We start from the raw sequence: 23388 nt of genomic DNA, 5'->3' as shown, positions 1-23388 counted from the left end.
CCTTCTATCATTGTTCAGTTGTGTATGTTTCCCTCGAGCATACATCATTACATCGTTTGATCCGCCAAATGATTATCTCCTTGTTCACCTAATTGTGGAAATCCATCTTTTTGGAATTCTCGGTGGATGGTCGCTGAGTCCATCATCCACATCCTCATCTTCTCCTTGGTTAATGATGAACTATTGTTTCGAAACTTGCTTCTATAGTTCATTTCCCGAGAATCTTACAATGTCATCTCGCCAATTGTGTTACACCTTTTCTTCTCAGACATCCTGAGTCTGACATATCCTAACACCAATCAGATCTGAATCTCGGTCAGATATGATGGTTGGGACATGTTTCCAAGAGTTATAACAATGGTCTTTATTCGTGCCTAGCACACCTGACCGGAGGCCCTATTGTTATAGATTCCTTTTAGCAAGGTTATCCATTCATCCATGAGGAAATTGTAAGACTTATTCTACAAGTTATTCTTGATGGATCCTTCGTGTTTCCAAAGTCTGATCTTCACCTGAAGACCATGTCAATGCTACCTCGAAGCATGTCAATGGTACTCCGATTTTCAACAAGAACATTTGAAGCACGATGCTAAATTTTGTTTATCATTTATCCAACACCGTTGTATGGGTAATATCATGAGATTCCTCCCCACCTTACCTAAATGGTTGTCTACTTTATATCCTGTCATGGATATCTTGCTCTGCTGGTCCTTGGGAAGGATATACCCCTGAATTATGTGTTTTAACACATTTTCCTTTCCATTGTTCTGTTTAATCTGATATTCATATTTTCCTTTCCATTGTTGTGTTTGACATTCTTGTGATCTATATAATCTAAGCAGTAAAGATTCACTGCTTATGTAAACACCTCGATGTATAATTGGTCAGTAAGACCCTGTTACGATTGTTGATGATATTCCGGTAACCACCGATGGACGAGAACTTTGCCTATTGGCCCGCCTCGTTCAACGAGCAGGAAAATGGTTCTCTTCGTCCTTCGCCCTTGGTATCGATGTTGTTGCCGACATATCTGACAGGCTACCCTTTGACACGCCTTACTATCATGACCGTGCAAAATGTCGGCCCCCTTCCTACTTTCAACCACATGGTGGGCCCATAACCCACAGTTCCACAGGATCGAAGCCTGACTCTTCTGCACCCCCTCTTCCCAAGGTTGTTCCTCGCGTGTGGCCTCGTATGCAATTCACGGGCCACCGTCCCAAGTGATCTATTTTGGTAACAAACGCAATACTCGATCTCATTGCTTTGGACCCCTATCGCATGTTGTTTCAGACATCGAACAATGGCCTATCCGTTTGAAACTTCTCATGGTACCTTCCTACTTTACTCTCGATATTTTCTTAAGTACAATTCGAGAGTTACTTCCTACCCCATTCCCTGAGTTATGTACCAGATAGTCAACCTGGTAAGGCCCGCCCTTCCCGAGTCTTCCCCCCATATCCTTTTCGTAAGTATGATGAAGATCCCGAAGAAAGGATGATGACTGCATCATTTTGACCTGAAGCAGAAGTATGAAGACATCAATGTAATGGATCGACCTCTTCGAGAAGAGCAACCAAGACCAAGAAGATCCGTTAGATTTTCCGTAACCCAATCCCCCCCCCCTTTACTCCCCTCTTAAATCTCGGGACGAGATTTCTTGTAGTGGAGGAGAATTGTGACGCCCGGATATTCAAGCTACAGTAACCCTCCGCTAATGATGCCACGTCACCTCGATTTCTGTTATTAAACTCACGTTAGTTCGAAACGATTCAAATTCAAATTGTAATTAAAGGCAAAAAAATAAAAGTTTTCAAATATAAAAACTAAAATGTTCAAGCTAGGACAAATAAATCCTAAGTAATAAAGGTGGAGAAACCACAGTTGTATAAAATGTGTAAATACTCAAAAATGAATAAAATAGTAGCAAAAACAATTAGTTAAATGATTATAAAATAATAAACAATTACAGACTATTTTGTATTAGGTGCCAAGTTAATTGTGGTAGTGGCATAAGTATTAATAATATTTTAGGTACACCTTGGGTATTTCATAAAAACAAAAATTAAATAAAACAGAAAAGAAGAAATAAAAGAAAATAGAAAATAGAAAACATTAACTAATCTAAAACGAAAGAGAAAACCCTCCCTCCCTCGTTGGGCCTCGACCCAGCTAGCCATCAGGCCACCAGGGGGCCCATCCCGTCCCACCTTATCCCCCCCCCCCCCGAGCAACCGAACCCTAGCCCGCACCCACCACTCGCCCCCACTCACCCCCCACGTTCGTCCTTCCCCGATCCAGATCGGGATCGAGGGGAAGGGTCTGCATCGCCGCACGCCCCATCACGAACCCGCCGACGCCATGACGCCGTCGCCGACCATGGTTGCCGGAGCCGCCCCCCTCGTCTACCTCCACCTCGTCGGGCGCCTCGTCACCCCCCTCCCCTCGAGCATCGTCGCCGCCCTGGCTTCGCGGGACGCCGCGCCCGAGGACCCTGCGCTCGCCCCCGACGCGTCCTCGCTGGCGCCTTTCCCCACCGGCCTGCCTCCTCAACCTCCCTCCTACGTGGATCCGGTCGGGGGTAATCGATGCCCCCGACGCCCTGCATCGACGCCGGAGCTACCCGCCGTCGTCAGCGCCGCCTCCCCGTCTACGCCGCCCCGTCCACGGTCTCCTCCTCACCGGCCGACCCCGCGCCCACTGCCCCGGCCCCCACGAACCCCCCTGTGAGGCCTCGCCCCTCTCCACTCCCCTCTGCCCCTCTCCACGAACCCGTCGTCGCGCACCCCCCTCACGTGTCCTGGCCGCCCAGTGCGCGCGTTCGGTCGCGTCCGTCGCCGCGCCGACCCGTTGCTCCTCGCCCCGTCCGCGCTCACCCCATCTACCGTGGCCGGCATGTTCCCGGCCGCCTCCGCTCGCGACCACCGAGAACCCCAGGCGCGCTCACCCTCGCCTCTCATGGTGTCGGCTGCGAGCCCCCGCACCAGTTAGTCGCGGCCCTCCCCGTGCTCTGCCCGGTCGCAGCCGCCGGAGCTCAACGCCGGCGTGCTGGCGCCCGCGCCCTCCAGCCGCCCCTTGTTGCCCGATTGGGGGCGCCCCCGCGGGCTAGCACCCGTTCGGGCTGAGCCCCTGCGCCCGATCCGCTAAGGCCCCCTGGGGCCACTGACATGGGGGCCCCAGCCCCAGAACGTTTTGTAAAAAAAAGGAATTAAAAAAAATATATATATATTAAATAAATAAATAATAATTAAAATAATTAAAAATAGTAATTAATTAATTAAATAATTAATTAAGTTAATTAAACCTGATTAGATTAACCTAATCACTAATTAAACTAATTAATCTGTTTTAGTTAATCTTAGTCAATGACAGTGGGACCCACATGTCAGGTTGACCAAATCAACTCTGTTGACTGATGATGTCAGCATGACATCATGCTGATGTCATAAAAGCATTTTCGAAATTAATTAAATAATTAATTAAATTCCTGAAATTAATAAAATCTTTTAAAAATCATATCTTTTAATCCGTAATCCGGATTAAAATATTTTCAACATGAAAGTTGCTCAGAACGACGAGACGATCCCGGATACGCAGTCCGTTCGTCCGCCACACCCCTCTAACCTATCGAACCCGCAACTTTCCCCCTCCGGCTCCTCTGCCCGAAAACACGGAACCCCGGGAATACTTCCCGGATGCTTCCCCCCTTCACCGGTATCACCTCCTACCGCGTAGAACACGTCTAGCTCTGCCTGTTATCCTGTTATGCACTTGCTTGCTATGTATTTACTGTTTCTTCCCCCTCTTCTCTCCGGTAGACTACGAGACCGACGCTGATGTTGACCAGTTCGACTACGGAGTTGACGACCCCTCTCTCTTGCCAGAGCAACCAGGCAAGCCCCCCCCTTGATCACCTGATATCGCCTATTCTACTCTATACTGCTTGCATTAGAGTAGTGTAGCATGTTACTGCTTTCCGTTAATCCTATTCTGATGCATAGCCTGTCATTGCTGCTACAGTCATTGATACCTTACCCGCAATCCTAAATGCTTAGTATAGGATGCTAGTGTTCCATCAGTGGCCCTACACTCTTGTTCGTCTGCCATGCTATACTACTGGGCTGTGATCACTTCGGGAGGTGATCACGGGCATATACTATATACTTTACACTGTTACATTACCTGTGATACTGTTCGGAGTTGGGGGCTGAAAGGACAGGTGGCTCCATCCCGGTAGAGGTGGGCCTGGGTTCCCGACGGCCCCCGACTGTTACTTTGTGGCGGAGCGACAGGGCAGGTTGAGACCACCTAGGAGACAGGTGGGCCTGGCCCTGTTCGGCGTTCGCGGATACTTAACACGTTTAACGAGATCTTGGTATTTGATCTAAGTCTGGCTACGAGCCTATACGCACTAACCATCTACGTGGGAGTAGTTATGGGTATCCCGACGTCGTGGTATCAGCCGAAGCACTTCAGACGTCAGCGACGGAGCGGCGCGCGCCGGATTGGACTGGAACGCCTACTAGGCTAGGTCTGCTTCCGGCCGCCCTCGCAACGTGCAGGTGTGCTCAGGGCGATGGGCCCAGACCCCTGCGCGCTTAGGTTTAGACCGGCGTGCTGGCCTCTCTGTTTTGCCTAGGTGGGGCTGCGACGTGTTGATCTTCCGCGGCCGGACATGACCCAGGAAAGTGTGTTCGGCCAAATGGGATCGAGCGTGTTGGGCTATGTGGTGCACCCCTGCAGGGAAGTTAATCTATTCGAATAGCCGTGATCTTCGGTAACAGGACGACTTGGAGTTGTACCTTGACCTTATGACAACTAGAACCGGATACTTAATAAAACACACCTTTCCAAGTGCCAGATACAACCCGGTGATCGCTTTTCCGCAGGGCGACGAGGAGAGGATCGCCGGGTAGGATTATGCTACTCGAGATGTTACTTGGAGATGCTACTTGGAGGACTTCCATCTACTCTCTTCTACATGCTGCAAGACGGAGGCTGCCAGAAGCGTAGTCTTCGATAGGACTAGCTATCCCCCTCTTATTCTGGCATTCTGCAGTTCAGTCCACTGATATGGCCCTTTACACATATACCCATGCATATGTAGTGTAGCTCCTTGCTTGCGAGTACTTTGGATGAGTACTCACGGTTGCTTTCTCCCCCCCTTTTCCCCCTTTCCTTTTCTTTCTGGTTGTCGCAACCAGATGCTGGAGTCCAGGAGCCAGACGCCACCGTCGACGACGACCCCTACTACACCGGAGGTGCCTACTACTACGTGCAGCCCGCTGACGACGACCAGGAGTAGTTTAGGAGGATCCCAGGCAGGAGGCCTGCGCCTCTTTCGATCTGTATCCCAGTTTGTGCTAGCCTTCTTAAGGCAAACTTGTTTAACTTATGTCTGTACTCAGATATTGTTGCTTCCGCTGACTCGTCTATGATCGAGCACTTGTATTCGAGCCCTCGAGGCCCCTGGCTTGTATTATGATGCTTGTATGACGTATTTTATTTGTAGAGTTGTGTTGTGATATCTTCCCGTGAGTCCCTGATCTTGATCGTACACATTTGCATGCATGATTAGTGTACGATTAAATCGGGGGCGTCACAATCGTCCTCGGGCAGGGAGACCACAGGATTCGAAATGCCATGTGGGAATGAAGCGGCTGCATCCAGTGGCAGGTTGCCAGCTGTCCCTGGTGAGTCTGGCCGCGCAATGACAGTGGCACCGTCAGCACTGCGGCCCTGGCCCACGGGCAAAGTGCACCCCGCTTTCCTTTTACCCTTTCCTTTTCTGGCGTGATGACGACGACGTGGGGCTCCTTGTTGGCCAGGCCACGACAGCATGTCCCTCCGAGCCTGGCTGGCCATACGCGCCGCCGCGCTGGACGGGGCCGGCCAGCTCGCCGCCATGGCCACGCCGTCCGCGCGGGAGGTGAGGTCTCCGATGCGCCATCCAAGGCAGTCCATAGCCATACCGTCAGCGCGGCCGGCGGGCCTTGTCTCCGAGCGCCGGCGCTTGCGGCCGCGTCGGCGGGCGCGGCCTTGGCCGTGGCCTGGCCCATCGTCGTTGCCGTTGCCGGCGCCCTGATCCGGGTCGGGGTCTGGTCCTTCCAATGCGCGGTGAGGCGTGGCTCTGATCATCTCGGCGCGGACGATGTCGATGGAGATCGGGTATGTGAGAATTCTGACGGACGGAGCTTCGGAACTAGAGCACGCTGGAATTTGCTCGACGACCTCCAGGACGGCGGCGCGCCGGATGCCTGCCGGATCGTGCGTGCGACCGGACAGGCGGAATGTGGCGAGGTCGTCGCGGGAGCGGGTGTGGGGGTGAAGACGCTCGATCCAGTAGCTCCTCCGGAGAATGTGCTCAGCGGTAGAGAGGTGCCAGGCTTGGGCAGGGATGCCGCGGAGTTCGAGCTCGACGCGGTACTCAAACCCGCCGAAGCCTGCGTGGGCAAGCTTGCTCCATGGACGCATCGAGAGGGAGAAACGGGGCGAGCGAATGAAGTGCTTGCCGGCGAGTCGATCCATGGCGGCCTGAGAGCCGAAGAGGATCAGGAAATCTTCCGGGTGGTGCGCATGCACGGCGAAGTCCCCCTCGACCAGACCAAAGGCGTCATAGAGCGCCGCAGCGACCTCGTCGCCGGCGACCTGCGGTCGGTTGCCAGTGACAGAAGCCACCAGCGCGCGGGCCAAGACCCGCTCCGCCTCCTCCATCTCCACGGTGTGCGACACAATGACGCGCTCCGGCACGAGCGGGCGGGCGTCAGGCATCGGCACGACCGGAGCGACTCGGGGAGGTGGCGGCAGGATGGTGGCCTGGGAGCGAGGAGGTGCCGCGACGGTCTGCTGGGAGCTGCCGGGTGGGCGGGGACGACGTTCCGCCTCTTGGCGGCTGGCGTCGCAGGAGCGGGAGTCGTGGCCGGAAGTGAGGCAGCGACGGCATCTGATCTCGTTGGTGCAGTCCCGCACGCTGTGGCCGGGGTCCAGGCAGCGGAAGCAGAGTCCGGCCACCTCTTTAGGAGAAGGGCTGCGCGGGCGACGCGGCGGGGAGCGAGGCGCGGCGACCTGCCGCGGGCGTCGGCGTCGGTTCCTGCGCCTGGGCTGCTGGAACCCGTCTGCATCGACCGTGGTGGCGCCGGAGACGCGGTGCACTTCGGAGCGAGGGCCGAGCCAAGTCCTGGCAGGCTGCCTGGGTGGCGCCGCCGCAGGGGGGGGGGGCGGAGGCGCTGGCGACGCAGGTGGAGCCGCAGGGCGTCGCGCGACCTCGCAGTAGGAGTGCGCGGAGGACTCGCTCCCCGAGTCGAGCCAGCGGTCGCCGGAGGACACTCGCTCGTCGAAGAGGGTCACGCCGCGTTCGGCGAGGTCAGCGCTAGAGGACACCATGAGGCTGGGGGACGAGGAGGAAGGTCGGGTCCCGCCACTCAAACCAAGGACATTGTAAACGAAGAGCTCTAGCGAATTTCCCAAGGAGCAACACACTACGCACTTAGATTTCTTCTCTTGTGTAGGTCTTTTAGTGCTCGGTCATCTAGTCTTCTCCGTATGGATATCTCGACTCGATACGTCGGTGTTCATTAGTCTCTGCTACACGTGCTCATTCTTCATCTTGGGTATCGGCTGACTTGCAATCCTTTACGCCATTCGCTGGTTTCCTCGGAGGATCTCAAACGGCTTTTTTACCCGCAAAAAAAAAAAAAAAAAGGATCTCAAACCGCTTTCGGTCGAGGGCGGAGGACTTGGGACACGTTGCGATGCTAGCAACTGTTTTTTGTTTGTTTTTTGAGAATCTCCAGCCAGCAATTGTAGAGCCGTGAAAGGGAAACTCTGGTATCGATCTTTATCTGATTAAGGAAGGTCCAGGTGGTGACTGGCCGACTTGGCTAATGCCAAACATCTTTAAAGTGACTTTCATCACGCTAGCGGCACGATTTTTTTACTTCTTTTTGTGCGGGTGCACTAGCCGCATGGCCGTCATGGAAATTAAAGTGAAAATTGCAAACTTCGAGGAAGTGCGTGTGATGTGAAGCATGAGGCGAGGGAATCAAATTGCGAAGCACACGGTGTATCAAAAGCTGATGCTTCTCTAGACGAACCGTGGTTTTTTCATGGAATAAAACTACTGTAGTTTATTACACCCCTCACAAAAAAAAAGAAGAAGAGAAACATGAGGCGTGTACTGTATGTACGACGAGAGGAGCCCTCGTGGTTGTCGCCGGCGAGAGCGTTGACGCCCACGTCGCGACGCTGGATGCATGCCACACCTCATTAACTCCACTTGAAAGACCTCACATAGCTCTACCTCAGTCTGCTACGTACGCACGCACGCGCCCTTCTGACCATCTCCTCTCCTCTCCTCCTCCACCCTCGTGGAAGCTGCTCTTGTTCGGCCGGCGACCGATCGATGGCGGCCGCGGCGGCGCTGGGACCGGAGCTGCTGGAGGAGGCGCGGGCGCCGGGGTTCGCGGCGTGGATGCTGGGGCTGCGGCGGCAGATCCACCAGCACCCGGAGCTGGCCTTCCAGGAGCACCGCACCTCGGCGCTCGTGCGCGCCGAGCTGGACGCCCTCGCCATCCCCTACGTCTGGCCCGTCGCGCGCACCGGCGTCGTCGCCACCATCTCCGGCGGCGCCGGCCCGGGCCCCGTGTTCGCGCTCCGGGCCGACATGGACGCGCTCCCCATCCAGGTCCGTACACCGACCACGTCCACTAATGATGGAAACAGTAGTACTAGTACTCCCTCCGTCCGGGTGTATAAGTCATTCGCGTAGTTCTAGGTCATCGATTTGAGGAATTAAATATGTGTTATATGTCATGAAAAGTATACCACTAGATTTCCACACGGATGTAGTTTCTAAATATATATTTTTGTCACATATAATACATATTTAGATAGTTAAATTATCAACCTAGAACTACGCGAATGACTTATACACGGGGACGGAGGTAGTAGTATTACCGCGAACACGAACGCCATGTGGTCGATTGATTCTTTCCGACATGGCCCGTACAGATTTTGTCAGCAGACATTTCAATCTCTGCCCCCAACACAAGCTCATCAATTTCTTTCCAACATGAACATGCTTGGATTTACTGTATAATCCTGTACTGTAGTATTGTACGGTTAAAAAGGACAGAAATTCAGGAGGGCAGTAATCATGCGAGGATGGATATTTTTCGCACCAAATTGTACTCCGTACTATCTACCCATGATACGTTCCTTCTCTGAAAACCAATTTTTTAGTGAGGATCACGAGATTTCTGTGAACCAACCAAGTGATCACTGTATATAGGAACATTGTGGTTGCGTGTATGGTTTTGTGTGCCGTGCTGATGCAGAAACTACTACCAACGACACAACACACAGGACTATTTTGATAGCGACCACCAACAAAATTAAGCTGCAGCTTTATCGCTTGTTTGCAAAGTCATCTTAGGATTTTTTTTATCAGTAATGTTAAACATCTGATGTCAGATTTTTAATCATGGCAAATCAAAGGTCTTTCATGAAAAATCTAGATGTCACGAGGATGGCAGTTTTTTTTAGCAACCATAACAAATCCGTGCCGGAATTTGTCATCCCCGTGACAACTAAATTTGCCATAAAAGATGTTTCGTTGCCATGCCCAACAATCTGAGATTGATTTGTAGCATCCTTTTTTCTTTACATGATTCCGAAAACATGGGAATACCAAAAAAATAAACACAGAATTTAGACATGATATTATGTCTAAAATAGAGTATCGTGAAAAATATAAGGTTTTCAGTCTTTTCACGAAATAAGAATAGGAAAAACTCAGGATTAAGAATAGTCAACCCAATGTTTTTTGAAATTCAAAACGAGGCAAAGAAAATTTTCCCTTTCGTTTTTTCTCTCTCCATTTCTCCTATGAATCATAGATGTCCACCAAACAACTTTGTCTAGCTAATTCTTGTAGATACGTGTGCATGCCATTGCAATTGATTGATTTCTATTGGCGTGCGTGTAGGAGATGGTGGAGTGGGAGTTCAAGAGCAAGGAGGACGGCAAGATGCACGCCTGTGGCCACGACGCGCACACCGCCATGCTCCTCGGCGCCGCCAAGTTGCTCGAGTCCCGCAAGGACGGCCTCGCGGGCACGGTGAAGCTCGTCTTCCAGCCGGCGGAGGAGAGCCACGGCGGCGGGTACCACGTGCTTCAATCCGGCGTCCTGGACGACGTGGCCGCCATCTTCGCCGTGCACATCGACACGCACCTCCGCGCCGGCGCCGTCGGGTCCAGGCCGGGGCCGTTCCTCGCCGGGTCGGCCCGCTTCAAGGCCACCATAACCGGGAAGGGCGGCCACGGCGCCATGCCGCACGCCGCCGTCGACCCGGTCGTGGCCGCCTGCTCCGCCGTGCTCAGCCTGCAGCAGCTCGTCGCCCGCGAGACCGACCCGCTGCAGGGCGCGGTGGTCTCGGTGACCACCATCAGGGGCGGCGAGACCTTCAACGTCATCCCGGAGTCCGTGACGCTGGGCGGCACCTTGAGGAGCATGACGACGCCGGGGATGCGCTACCTGATGAGGAGGATCAGGGAGGTGGTCGAGGGGCAGGCGGCGGTGGGGCGGTGCGCGGCGACGGTGGACTTCATGGAGGAGGAGCTCCGGCCGTACCCGGCCACGGTGAACGACGAGGGCGTGTACGCGCACGCCAGGGCGGTGGCGGAGAGCATGCTGGGGCCAGCGAACGTCAGGTTGTCCCTGCAGATCATGGCCGCCGAGGACTTCGGGTTCTACGCCGAGAAGATCCCGGCCGCCTTCTTCGGCCTCGGCGTCCGCGCCGGCGGCGAGGAGGACGAGGTGCACCACGTGCACACGCCGCGCATGGTCATCGACGAGGAGGCCCTCCCCGTCGGAGCCGCACTGCACGCCGCCGTGGCCATCGAGTTCTTGAACAAGCACGCGCGTGCTTGTGCTACGGCGTCGCGTCCCGCGGCCGCGTAGGTGCTCTGCTTTCGCCTCTGTTTCTGAAGGGTAAAAGATGTGTTTGGACTGCGGATTGGAAGGTTTGCCCCTGCAACAAATCTGGATGAACATTTCTTTCGCGAGGGATCTAGATGAACATTTTACCTAAAAAAAAGTCTACCTGAACATTGAAGAAGGCCAGTCCAATGAGAGGGAATTTTTCTACCATTTTCTGTTCAAACAGGAGTCTGGATTCATTATAAAAATTCATTAGAAATATAAAGACCATCATCATAAAAAAAAAGTACCGGGGGTCATAGAACTTGCGTCACATGTTCAATTTGGTGCTAGAACTTTAAAAATATGGTGTTGTAGTCACTTAACTCGAGAAAGTATCCTGTGCAACGACAGAATCTGTGCACCTGATGCACCAAGGACTCATGAGCCGTCGGATGAAGAACAAAGGGACAAGATTCACTGCTTAGGTGGGCTGCTTGCACATTTGCAAAATACATCTTGTACTTTTGTAGCCCGCTCCTTGTTTTTGCATAATGGAGCAGAGCAGGACAAAATCTGTTCCTTTGCAAACTAATTTCGCTACATCTCTCATTCTTTTTTTTTTTGCGGGACGCTACATCTCTCATTAATTTAATTGTTCGCGAGAGCTGCTAGCGAGAGACGAGGAGTTCATCTCACATAGCTATATGCAGTCACGCCATGTCCTCTGTTAATTGCATCCGTGCTATGTATGTGCAAAGAAATGTTCCAACACCATTCCGGATGCCTCATAGCTGATGCTTTGTACATTACTTGCAAAAAATAAAATAAAATAGAAACAGTAGCAACGGACTGGGCAGAAACAAACCATGAATAATCCAGTTCATGACTTGAAAATCGCATCACCGATTGATTGGACATATGTATAACTTGACGTACATATTTGGCATCACAAATTCAGTTCTTACATATATATATATATATATATATATATATATATATATAATGGAATACTTTACAGGAAGCGTCAAGTGCCGCTATTTCTTTTAGAAAAGGTCTTCATATCATTACCTCTCAGCTCCCACATGGGAATACTTGTAGTAAGTTGTACTTCCTCCGTTTCACAATATATGCCTTTCATTTGTCAAAATATAGATGTATTTAGACATGTTTTAGTATATAGGTACATTTATTTTTGGACAAATGGAAGTCAAGTATTTTGGAATGGAGAGAGTACTTCATAAACAGAGCCTTCGAGCCTTTGAGACTATGCATCCATATTATAGAGAGTTACTTCACTGTTTTGTTACACAATTTTTTTGGAATCATGAATATGAAAAGAAATTGGAATCATGACATACAAAACGACAAACGAATTAGAATGTTGTAATAGAATCAGGAATAGGGACAAGAACAAGTTCCCCGAAGAACAAGGACAAGAGCAAGGAGTGATGCTTTCAGCTAGTTCCGTCAAACATTGAAGCACACTTTCCATTTAGGCTGGCTTACCTGTTGCATAAAACAGTTTCATAAATGGACGCCATCATTTTATTCAATTCAGAGAAACCATAAGGTTCATTTTGCAAGTGTGCCAGCAGCCCAGCTTGTACCTAGATCTTGTCCGTTTCTTCTCAATCAAATGGCCCATAACTCACTGGTGCACTTGGTGCATCAATTCCATCATTGCATGGGATACATTCTCCACTTAACTTGACTCAAGCGTGCAGATACGGTCACACTACACGGATGCGGGCATATCCATGTGTATGGCCCCATTTACCAGTGAGTGAGAGCATTGTGTATGATGTATTTTTGCACAAAAGACCATTTTTTTATTTGTGGAAAAAGTCAACCATAGTGATGAATTTACACAATGCCCGCTCACAGTTTTTTATTTACAGAAAAACCCAACCACAATAGTGCACGTATATGCGAAAATTAGCACCAAAAAGATACGGCAGATGGAATTGATCCCACAACAACCAGTTCAAGCACCCAACTAGGGCTGAAATTCGAGCTGAGTCGAGCCAGCTCGACTTGACTCGCTGGAGTTCGTTTCGTTAACGAGTTAGCTCGATTCGACTTGTTAATATAACGAGGTCAAATCCAAGATTGGCTTGACTCGTATAACTCGCGAGCCGGCTCGTTTAGCTTGGTAAACTCGTTAAAGACATGAACATAAAACCCTCGAATATTAAAAAAATGGGTATGTATATATTAAACATATATATCACTAAACAATAGTAATTTCCTTCTAACACATGAGTCTCCAGATGGCTCGACCGTCAACGGCTAGGTCTTGCGTTGTGCGCCTGGGACATAGGATGCTGAGTGGCTGATCTTTTTTTGTATTGGGAGTGGCTGATCTTTTGTATCGAGCCTAACGAGTTACACAAGTACTCGTGAGATTGACTCGTTTAATTTGGTCTATAAACGATCTTAAACTAAAGCTCGGCTCGACTCTTTATTCTTCGAGTTCGAGTCGATTCGAGCCGAGTCACGAGCTACTCGTTTAGCGAGCTTCGAGCTTTTTTTTCAGCCCTACACCCAACCCACAGTAGTGCACTGTAATGGCAGTTGATCATGCCATTAGACTCCGCTTCTTACTTCTCCAACTGACGAGATTACCACTCAGAAAAGCACAATATCTTGACATAGATTTTCTATCGTCCAAGCACCCAACCTAGTCAGCATCTGTATATCGTTCCACTTTAAGATGCTCATGATTAGGGAAGAAGATGCACTTCCCCGGGAGACTCTTGAGATACCGAAGAATTCTAAGTACTAAATCCCAACGACCGGAACGACGACCATGCATATTCCTTCTTACAATGCTGACAACATAGGCAATATCTGGCTCAGTATGAGATAATTAGATTAAACATCCAACTAATCTTCGATATTGATGTTTATCTATAGGATCATCTGAATCTTCTACTATATGGTGGTTTTTCTCAATGGGTGTGGACGGCGGCTTACAATCTATCATGCCAGTTTCAGTAAGTAAATCGATTACATATTTTCTCTGTGATTGATAAATACCTTGTGATCCTTATGCAACCTTATTTCCTAGGAAATAAATGAGGTCCTTGAGTTCTAATGACTTTGCCAATATCTTTTTCAGGCATGCTATAACATCATCATCATTACTTGTGATCACAATATCATCAACATACACTATAGGAACAACAATATTTCCACCTTTGTGCTTAAAGAAGAGGGTGTAATCTGCATTGCTTTGCTAATAACCCACTGCATTGCTTTGCTAATAACCCATAGAGCACACTTCCTTTCGAAACCTCCCAAACCAAGCTCTACGTGATTATTTAAGTCAATACAAGGATTTTGTTTCCTTACATACTTTGCCCTTGGCTTCTCTATTATTAAACCCTAATGGAATATCCATATAGACCTCCTCCTGCAAGTCTCCATGAAGAAAAGCATTCTTCACATCCATTTGAAATAATTTCCACTCATTATTTGCTGCTATAGATATAAAGGGACCTAATGTTTTTCATTTCGCCACTAATTCGAAGGTCTCAACATAATCCACTCCATAAGTTTGATTGTAGCCCTTAGCCACCAATCTGGCTTTATATCTTTCTACCTTTCCCTTAAATTTTGTTTCACGGTAAATACCCACTTAAAGGTAGCATCCCTTTCTGTAGTGAGAAAGATTAGTAAGTACGCAAGTGTTGCCATCTCCTCTATCATAGATGCTCTCCACTCTGGATATTGTTTTGCCTCCGGCTAATCATGTGGTATAGGTAAAGCAAAATCTAGTGCAGCTATAAATGCCTTATATTGTTTGTCTTCTCCAATCAGCATGCCCGCGGTAGCGAGCGCCTATTATTCTAGGTGCACACAATTGCGGCTCCAACAAAGCACACACACATAGTAGCAGCTCCAGCAAGCAGACCCTTATGAAGGAAATATGCCTTAGAGGTAATAATAAAGTTGTTATTTATATTTCCTTATATCATGATAAATGTTTATTATTCATGCTAGAATTATATTAACCGGAAACTTAGTACATGTGTAAATACATATACAAACAGAGTATCACTAGTATGCCTCTACTTGACTAGCTCGTTGAATCAATGATGGTTATGTTTTCTGACCATAGACATGAGTTGTCATTTGATTAACGGGATCACACCATTAGAGAATGATGTTATTGACTTGACCCATCCGTTAGCTTAGCACGATGATCGTTTAGTTTGTTGCTATTGCTTTCTCCATAACTTATACATGTTCCTATGACTATGAGATCATGCAACTCCCAAATACCGGAGGAACACTTTGTGTGCTACTAAATGTCACAACGTAACTGAGTGACTATAAAGATGCTCTACAGGTGTCTCCAATGGTGTTTGTTGAGTTGGCATAGATCGAGATTAGGATTTATCACTCCGAGTATCGAAGAGGTATCTCTGGGCCCTCTCGGTAATGCACATCACTATAAGCCTTGCAAGCAATGTGACTAATGAGTTAGTTGCGGGATGATGCATTACGGAACGAGTAAAGAGACTTGCCGGTAACGAGATTGAACTAGGTATTGAGATACCAAAGATCGAATCTCAGGCAAGTAACATACCGATGACAAAAGGAACAACGTATGTTGTTGTGTGGTTTGACCGATAAAGATCTTCGTAGAATATGTAGGAACCAATATGAGCATCCAGGTTCTGCTATTGGTTATTGACCGGAGATGAGTCTCGGTCATGTCTACATAGTTCTCGAACCCGTAGGGTCCGCACGCTTAACGTTCGGTGACGATCGATATTATGAGTTTATGTGTTTTGATGTACCGAAGGTAGTTCAGAGTCCCGGATATGATCACGGATACAACGAGGAGTCTCGAAATGGTCGAGGCATAAAGATCGATATATTGGAAGTCTATGTTTGAACATCGGAATGGTTCCGGATGAGTTCGGGCATTTTTCGGAGTACCGAGAGGTTACCGGACCCCCCCCCCCCCCCGGAGAGTAAATGGGCCTTATTGGAATAAAGAAGAGGAAGGGAAAAAGGTGGGAGGCGCACCCCCTAGCCCAATCCGAATTGGGTGCCCCCCCTTTCCTTCCCTCTCTCCTCCCCTTCCTTCTCTCCTACTCCTACTCCTTGGAAGGGGGGAATCCTGCTCCCGGTGGGAGTAGGACTCCCCTAGGGCGCGCCTTAGAGGGACGGCCCTCCCCCTCCTCCACTCCTTTATATACGAGGGAGGGGGCACCCCATAGACACATAAGTTGACATTGTTTAGCCGTGAGTGGTGCCCCCCTCCACCATAATCCACCTCAGTCATATTGTTGCAGTGCTTAGGCGAAGCCCTGTTCCGGTAGCTTCATCATCACCGTCATCACGCCGTCGTGCTGACGAAACTCTCCCTCGACATTCAGTTGGATCTAGAGTTCGTGGGACGTCATCGAGCTGAACGTGTGCATATCGCGGAGGTGCCGTACCTTCGGTGCTAGGACCGGTCGGATCGTGAAGACGTTCGACTACATCAACCGCGTTGTCATAACGCTTCCGCTTACGGTCTACGAGGGTACATGGACAACACTCTTCCCCTCTCGTTGTTATGCATCACCATGATAGATCTTGCGTGTGCGTAGGAATTTTTTTGAAATTACTGCGTTCCCCAACGCCTTGTTGCAAATTCCCGTAGCTTCTTCTCCTCCTCTTGCGCTGCAACAGCCTTGGGGTTAAAGCCCAGTTCCCCACACTCGCCTCCACCAGGCACCATCACCACCTCCTGCACTAGCATCTCCTACTTGCCCTTCGCCAGCCACGCGATGAACTCTGAGGCTCAAGAACACAAACCGAACTCTCTCGGTTTCTCTTCTTCTCTGTACAAATACCTGATGTCCCTTATGATATTTTTACAGCACAATGCTTCTACTCTATTCTATAATCCTCCAAGGCCAGCCACACCTCAACATCACACAACCTTGAACATTCTTATTTGCCTATGACACAATCATTTATCATTTCATGTGTCATGAAAGTCAAGCATGGTTGATGATTGCGAGTAAACTAAAAGTGGACAAAACGAGTGCTATCTCAAAAACCAAGTATGGAACAATCCATTTTTCATGGTTTGAGAGTTTCACCTTCCACGCTACTTCTTCTTGATAACATATTTCTGACTAATCCTGAGCAAGTGATTCCCCTATATAAATACATGATAATCATACCAAATCAAGGATGTCAAACAGGGGGGCACATAATTGCATAATAGCTATAAGATGAAGATTATTGCACATGACTATACAAATGCAAGAATAACTTCCCCAAGCTTAGAACTTTGTAAAATCTGAACTCGAGAAAATTACGAAACAAAAGTTAATGCAGTTTATTAAAGGAGTGTATGAAAAGTGGTTACCTCGCCAAGCTTAGATTAAGTAAGGGTAATGCACTTTTACCATTGAGGTACAAATGGCTTCTCCTTTAATCTACATAGGCCATTTCTTCGATGTATTTTCCTCGATGTGGTCCGGTGGTTGCCTTCCGGTAGAACCTAATGGAAACGAATTTAAAAGAAAGCAAAAAAAATGAATTTTTGATTATTATTATTTTCATTTTTTTAACACAAAGGGTTAGCTCAAGAATGATGGAAACTCCTCGTCAATGTTGGTGGTCCCACATCAGAGGAGCCGCAAAATAAAACCATGGTTGTATGTTCCTGTCAAAGGTGGGCCCTCACATCAACATAAATGATTAACCGAGTCTCCACATTCTATTGTTGATGTGGTGAAGTGGTGGGTCCCATAGAGGATGAAACGCCGAAAGAAGATGGCCAACCGATGAAAATTCGCTTAGATGGCACATAGGGGCATGTAGCTAATTTTTGCACAAGTGTTAGTGCCACGGACTGAATTCGTGAAGCCTCATTGGATCTCATCAGATATCCGAGTTCGCTAGTGGCACATAACAAAATTTCAATGTTCTTGGGTTTTTAAAACTATTTAGAAAATTCAAAAAAACAAAAAATATAAAATGGATAAAAAATAGCAGACCAGCAAAAAACAATTTTCAAATTCATGGTTTTCATTTGCTTAAGTGATACTTTTTAAAATATATGCACTTAAAATATAAATAAAAGTATAAATAGGGGAAAAGGAAAATCAATTGACATTAGTGTGGCGACCCACGTCCTACTGGGACGGCCACCACCGGTCCTGTAGACGAGGCAGTCGTCAGCCTAGGAGCAGGCGGAACATAGCCGCTCCAAACTAGCATGCCGCGAGGCCTTATCTTTGGCCGAATATCTGCTATCAGAACATTAAAGTGGCTTCAGATTGTCTTTAGGTTATTTCTGATATACATTCAGACACATCAGGAATTATCGCACCAGTTGTGAAAGAGATCAAAAGGCACTATGCGAGAGTTTCTTTCTTGTACTTTTGCTCATGGAGGACAGCTCTCGAATATGGTGGCCCACCGTCTAGCTAAACATGCTTTGCACTTAGGAGAGAGTCGCCATTTGTGGCTGTTACAACCCTTTGATACTCTCTTGTATTCCTGTATTTCATCATATAGATCAATAAAATGAAGCATGTTTTCCTCATAAAAAATAGCTGCTCCAAACTTAAGCTTCTGCCTTCCCATATCGACCGGGCCTACAACACAGGCCTTGTTCATTAAAGCACAAAATTTTAAAATAGGCAAATTGTTAACTTTTTGCTATTTCTAAAAATATCTTGAATTTAAAAAATTCGAAGCTTAAAAGATGATCATGAAATTTATGAAGTTGCCATGAATGAAGATGTTTTCTGGTTGAAATGTTAAAATAATTTTAATGTGACTCGATAGATAAACTGATACAGAAATTAAAAAATGAACACAAATTTTAATTATTTTCCCAAATTTTAATAAATGTATGACATTTTAAAAACTGACTATAATTTGAGAAAATATTCAGAAATTTTAAAATGGACGAGAGAGGAAAAATTAAAAATATGGAAATAATAGAATGGAAAAGAAATGTAAAAACAAAACACATGAAAAACCTATTATACCAGCAAAAACAAAAACACAAGAGAAAACCGTTATGGAAATATTAGAATGGAATCCAATAACGGCTTCAATAGAATGGAAAAGCCTTCCGAAACCCGGTGTGGACAAATACGCTAAACGAAAAGTGGGTTGCAATAGGATTCACCTCTTGCACATATAAGAAAGAAGTCCTTCCATATCGACTGGGCCTACAATCCATGCCCCGTCCACTAAAGCGCTAAATTGATTCGCCGAGCTCCCTCCTTTTACAGCGACCATCCTGACTAGACTGTCGCCACCTACCACCGTATGCCAACCTCAATGCTCCCTGTACATGGGTCCTCCTATTCCACAGGAAATAGGCGAGAAATACGGACCTAAGCATGTAACTACATTAGTTGGCCCTGTTGCAAGTTGTTTCTGTCAGCAACTTCGTTCGTTTATTGTTTGATCGTTTTTGTGGCTCGATTGATTCCATCGGTATACTTTTTCATTTGCTTACTATATTAAAATAGTTTGATTTCAAAATAATACAAGAATTTAAAATATATCTCAGAATTAATAAAATACTCCCGAGTCAATTTTAAAATGTCCTTAATTTCAAAATGTTTCTGAGTTTGAAATATGTTCGCAATTGTATATAAATAATACAAAAATTGAAATATGTTGGCGAATTTTAAAATATGTTTGATAATTTATAAATGAGCATGAACTTGAAAAGTGCTCGTGAATTCTTAAAAATGTTCCTCAATGTGAAATCTGTTCCGTATTTTAAAAAATGATTGAATATTTAAAATATGGCCATAAAATTTCAAATATGTCTCCAGGTAAGAAAAGCTCATGAATTATTTTTTTACTATATTTAAAAACCATCCGAAATTTCAGAAAATGCTGATGAAATTATCATTGTGCAGAGAAAAGGAGAAAACCAACCACATTATGACGGCCCAAGCATGGAGCATCCTCCTCGGCCAGGCCCGGGCCTGCACAGACAAGACCAAACCATCCTTCCCGCCGTCAACGCTACGTACTACAAGTACTACACAACGTCTGAAGGACAAAAAGCCATCCTTCCTCCGAGTATCTGCCTGCCTGCCCGCCTCTAGCTTGCTGGCACGCGTCCGGCGTAATACATACCGATCGATGGACACGATGGCGGCGGAGCAGCTTCTGGTGGAGGCGCAGGCGCAGGGGTTCGCAGCGTGGATGCTCAGCGTGCGGCGGCGGATCCACCAGCACCCGGAGCTGGCCTTCCAGGAGCACCACACCTCCGCGCTCGTGCGCGCCGAGCTCGACGTCCTCGCCATCCCCTACGTCTGGCCCGTCGCGTGCACCGGCGTCGTAGCCACCATCGCCGGCGGAGGCGGCCCGGGGCCGGTGTTCGCGCTCCGGGCCGACATGGACGCGCTCCCCATCCAGGTCAGTCAATCGACGTGTCCTTGAAAAATGGAAAAATTGGAGTTGGTTGATCCATTCTGTGACTAGATCCGTCGATCGCCATCGGTAGGTAGCAAGTCGTCTGCAAGAAGGCGAGCTTATGTTAATTAACTATAATTGCACCATGCAAGTGTGCATAGAATCGTATTAGCATGCAAGTGTCACGTATATTGCATGCGACTTTGCAAGTCACAGCAAATAGTTAGAGTCGTTGTCCATCGCCGGCTGCAAAACGTACGACCAAGATAACTCATTTGTACAAACAAAGTCGCAACTCAATTATCAAACCAGTGGTTAGTTTGTTTTGCACTAATTCATTTATACGTGTGCTGGATCCATTAATTATTGCAGGAGATGGTGGAGTGGGAGTTCAAGAGCAAGGAGGACGGCAAGATGCACGCCTGTGGCCACGACGCCCACGTCGCCATGCTCCTCAGCGCCGCCAAGCTGCTCCAGTCCCGCAAGGACGGCCTCAAGGGCACGGTGAAGCTCGTGTTCCAGCCGGCGGAGGAGGGCCACGCCGGCGGGTACCATGTGCTGCAGGACGGCGTCCTGGACGATGTAGCTGCCATATTTGCCGTGCACATCAACACGAGCATGCCGGTGGGCACCGTCGGCTCCAGGCCAGGGCCGTTCCTTGCCGGATCTGCCCGCTTCAAGGCGACCATCACCGGGAAGGGCGGCCACGCTGCCATGCTCCAATCCGTAGTTGACCCGGTGTTGGCCGCCTCCTCGGCCGTCCTTAGCCTCCAGCAGCTCGTTGCTCGTGAGATCGACCCACTCCAGAGCGCAGTATGTATTCTTTCTATTCCTCGGGTGTACGTTGATTGCACTTCAACATATTGATCATTTGCCCATACCTGTTTGAACAATTATTTACAGGTGGTGTCCGTAACCTTCATCAAAGGAGGTGAAACTTTCAACGTCATCCCGGAGTCTGTGACCTTGGGCGGCACCTTGAGGAGCATGACAACAGAAGGACTATCCTATCTCATGAAAAGGATCAGGGAGGTGATGAACAACATGGTCATGAGATAACTTATTCCTTCATCAAAGGACTATCCTTTCAACATGATCAACAAGGCGACGGTGGACTTCATGGAGGAGGAGCACCGGCCGTACCCAGCCACCGTGAATGACGAAGGCATGTATGCGGATGCTAAGGTGGTGGCACAGAGCATGTTGGGGGAGGCGAATGTGTTGTTGTGCCCCCAGTTTATGGCAGCAGAGGACTTTGGGTTCTATGCACAGAAGATCCCGGCCGCCTTCTTTAACGTCGGCGCCCATCGTGCCGGCGAGGACATAAGTTACTTGCACACGCCGCACCTGGTGGTCGACGAGAATGTGCTCCCCATCGGGGCTGCCATGCATGCCGGTGTTGCCATCGAGTTCTTGAACAAGCACGCCGCCTCTCCTCTCACTTAATTTGTCTTATTTTGTTGATATGTACTCCCTCTGTAAAGAAATATAAGATTATTTATATCACTGCAGAGAGAGCATTTTTTTAACTTTATTATCAGTTTGGAAAATTCTTGGTCTTCTTTGCATGCCTTTATGTACGGGTATCTTTTCGTGCGTTCATTTCATTCTGTTCAAATTCATTTTGGAGGGTAAACAACATTCACCATACTAGTTGGGGAGGTCATTTCCAGTGGCCGCGGTCTCGCGTGAGTTGGTTGGTAGAGGTGGCTTGGGTGTGGGCCTTACTGGTGGGGCTGATGGGCTGAAATTATTTGACCATGGGCCAAACATTAGGCCCACTAGTCGGGCGGCACACATAATGGATAGGAGTGAGGGTTTCTAAAAAAAGAAGGATGCGAGTGAGGTAATATCGTCTCAATTCCCCTCTCCCGTAATTCTACTCAAACCCTAGATCGGGCGGAGGTGGCAGAAGGGGGAGAGACTTTAAAAAAAAAAAGAGAGCCGCCTCTCCGATTTTCATATATCAGGAACCACATGTCTTAGGCCCTGTTTGGTTCAGCTTTTATCGCCGGATTCCGCTGCCGCGCAGCAGAATCTGAACCAAAGGGCGAACCCAGCAGAATCCGATTCCAAAAATCCGCTGCCAAAATCTGAACCAAAAACGGAAGCAGCTCAGGACGTGCTTTCCAAAATCTGATTCCGCTGCGGGCCAAAATCTGAAAAAGGTTGTATCAGCTGGTTTGCCAAATGACCTACATCTTTTTCAAATCAAATTTTTCACAACTGTTTTTTCGCAGCAGATTTTTCACAACTGCTTTTAGAAATCCACAGCCGAACCAAACAGGGCCTTACAACGACGACACACCAGCATCCCACAACACGATGCGACTCCAGCCGGAAGCTCACAGGCTAATCCTGTCAAAGCCTAGTAGGAGCGCAAAACAATAGGTACCTAACAAGCATATACAAGTTCTGAAACCTGAACGGAAACGACCCGCACTTCCTTTTCTTTTGCGAATAAATGAGATTTTTATTGCTCAACCATGGGGATTACAATCATACCGGTGTAGCAACTCAATCTCATTTGTTCCAGACCGTAGCCAAACTGCCGTACGCATATGATGATGCTCTATCTGAGCTAGCCGGTGTGCTACATTATTACATGAATGATGCACATGCACTACAGAGTACTCTCTACCCTGCTTAAGTAGACTCTTGATTTCACCCATTATGGCAGCCGTCGGCGATTGATTTCCTTGGAGAGCCATGATACGTCTTCAACGTATCTATAATTTTTGATTGCTCCATGTTATATTATCTACTGTTTTGGGTAATATTGGGCTTTATTATCCACTTTTATATTACTTTTGGGACTAATCTATTAACCGGAGGCCCAGCCCAGATTTGCTGTTTTATGCCTATTTCAGTATTTTGAAGAAAAGGAATATCAGACGGAGTCGAAACGGAACGAAATCAACTGGAGAAGTTATTTTTGGAAGGAAACACACCTGATGGACTTGGACCCCACGTCAGAAGATATGGGAGCTGCCCGCGAGGGTGGGGGGCGCCCCCTGCCTCGTGGGGCCCTCGTGGCTCTCCTGACGTGCTTCTTCCGC

General features: G+C 48.1%; 1 protein-coding gene and 1 pseudogene across 1 annotated transcript; both read left to right on the top strand.

The window, feature by feature from the left end:
• The first annotated feature begins 8224 nt into the window (after positions 1 to 8224).
• LOC123087753 (IAA-amino acid hydrolase ILR1-like 4) lies at positions 8225 to 11518 on the top strand. Its single transcript, XM_044509853.1, has 2 exons — positions 8225 to 8683; positions 9986 to 11518. Exons 1-2 carry the CDS (start codon positions 8402 to 8404, stop codon positions 10958 to 10960), a joined length of 1257 nt encoding a protein of 418 aa, XP_044365788.1. The 5' UTR covers positions 8225 to 8401; the 3' UTR covers positions 10961 to 11518.
• Positions 11519 to 20085: 8567 nt separating this feature from the next.
• On the top strand, positions 20086 to 21775 carry LOC123082755 (IAA-amino acid hydrolase ILR1-like 4; annotated as a pseudogene).
• Positions 21776 to 23388: the final 1613 nt, after the last annotated feature.

Source organism: Triticum aestivum, chromosome 4A, assembly GCF_018294505.1.
Source record: "Triticum aestivum cultivar Chinese Spring chromosome 4A, IWGSC CS RefSeq v2.1, whole genome shotgun sequence".
NCBI lineage: Eukaryota > Viridiplantae > Streptophyta > Magnoliopsida > Poales > Poaceae > Triticum > Triticum aestivum.
This window is presented reverse-complemented; position numbering and strand designations above follow the sequence as displayed.

Excerpts from the sequence above, each read along its gene's own strand:
- LOC123087753 (XM_044509853.1), top strand. The coding sequence starts at position 8,402 with ATGGCGGCCGCGGCGGCGCTGGGACCGGAGCTGCTGGAGGAGGCGCGG. Across the intron at positions 8,684-9,985 it reads TGGACGCGCTCCCCATCCAG|GAGATGGTGGAGTGGGAGTT; the intron begins GTCCGTACACCG and ends GCGTGCGTGTAG.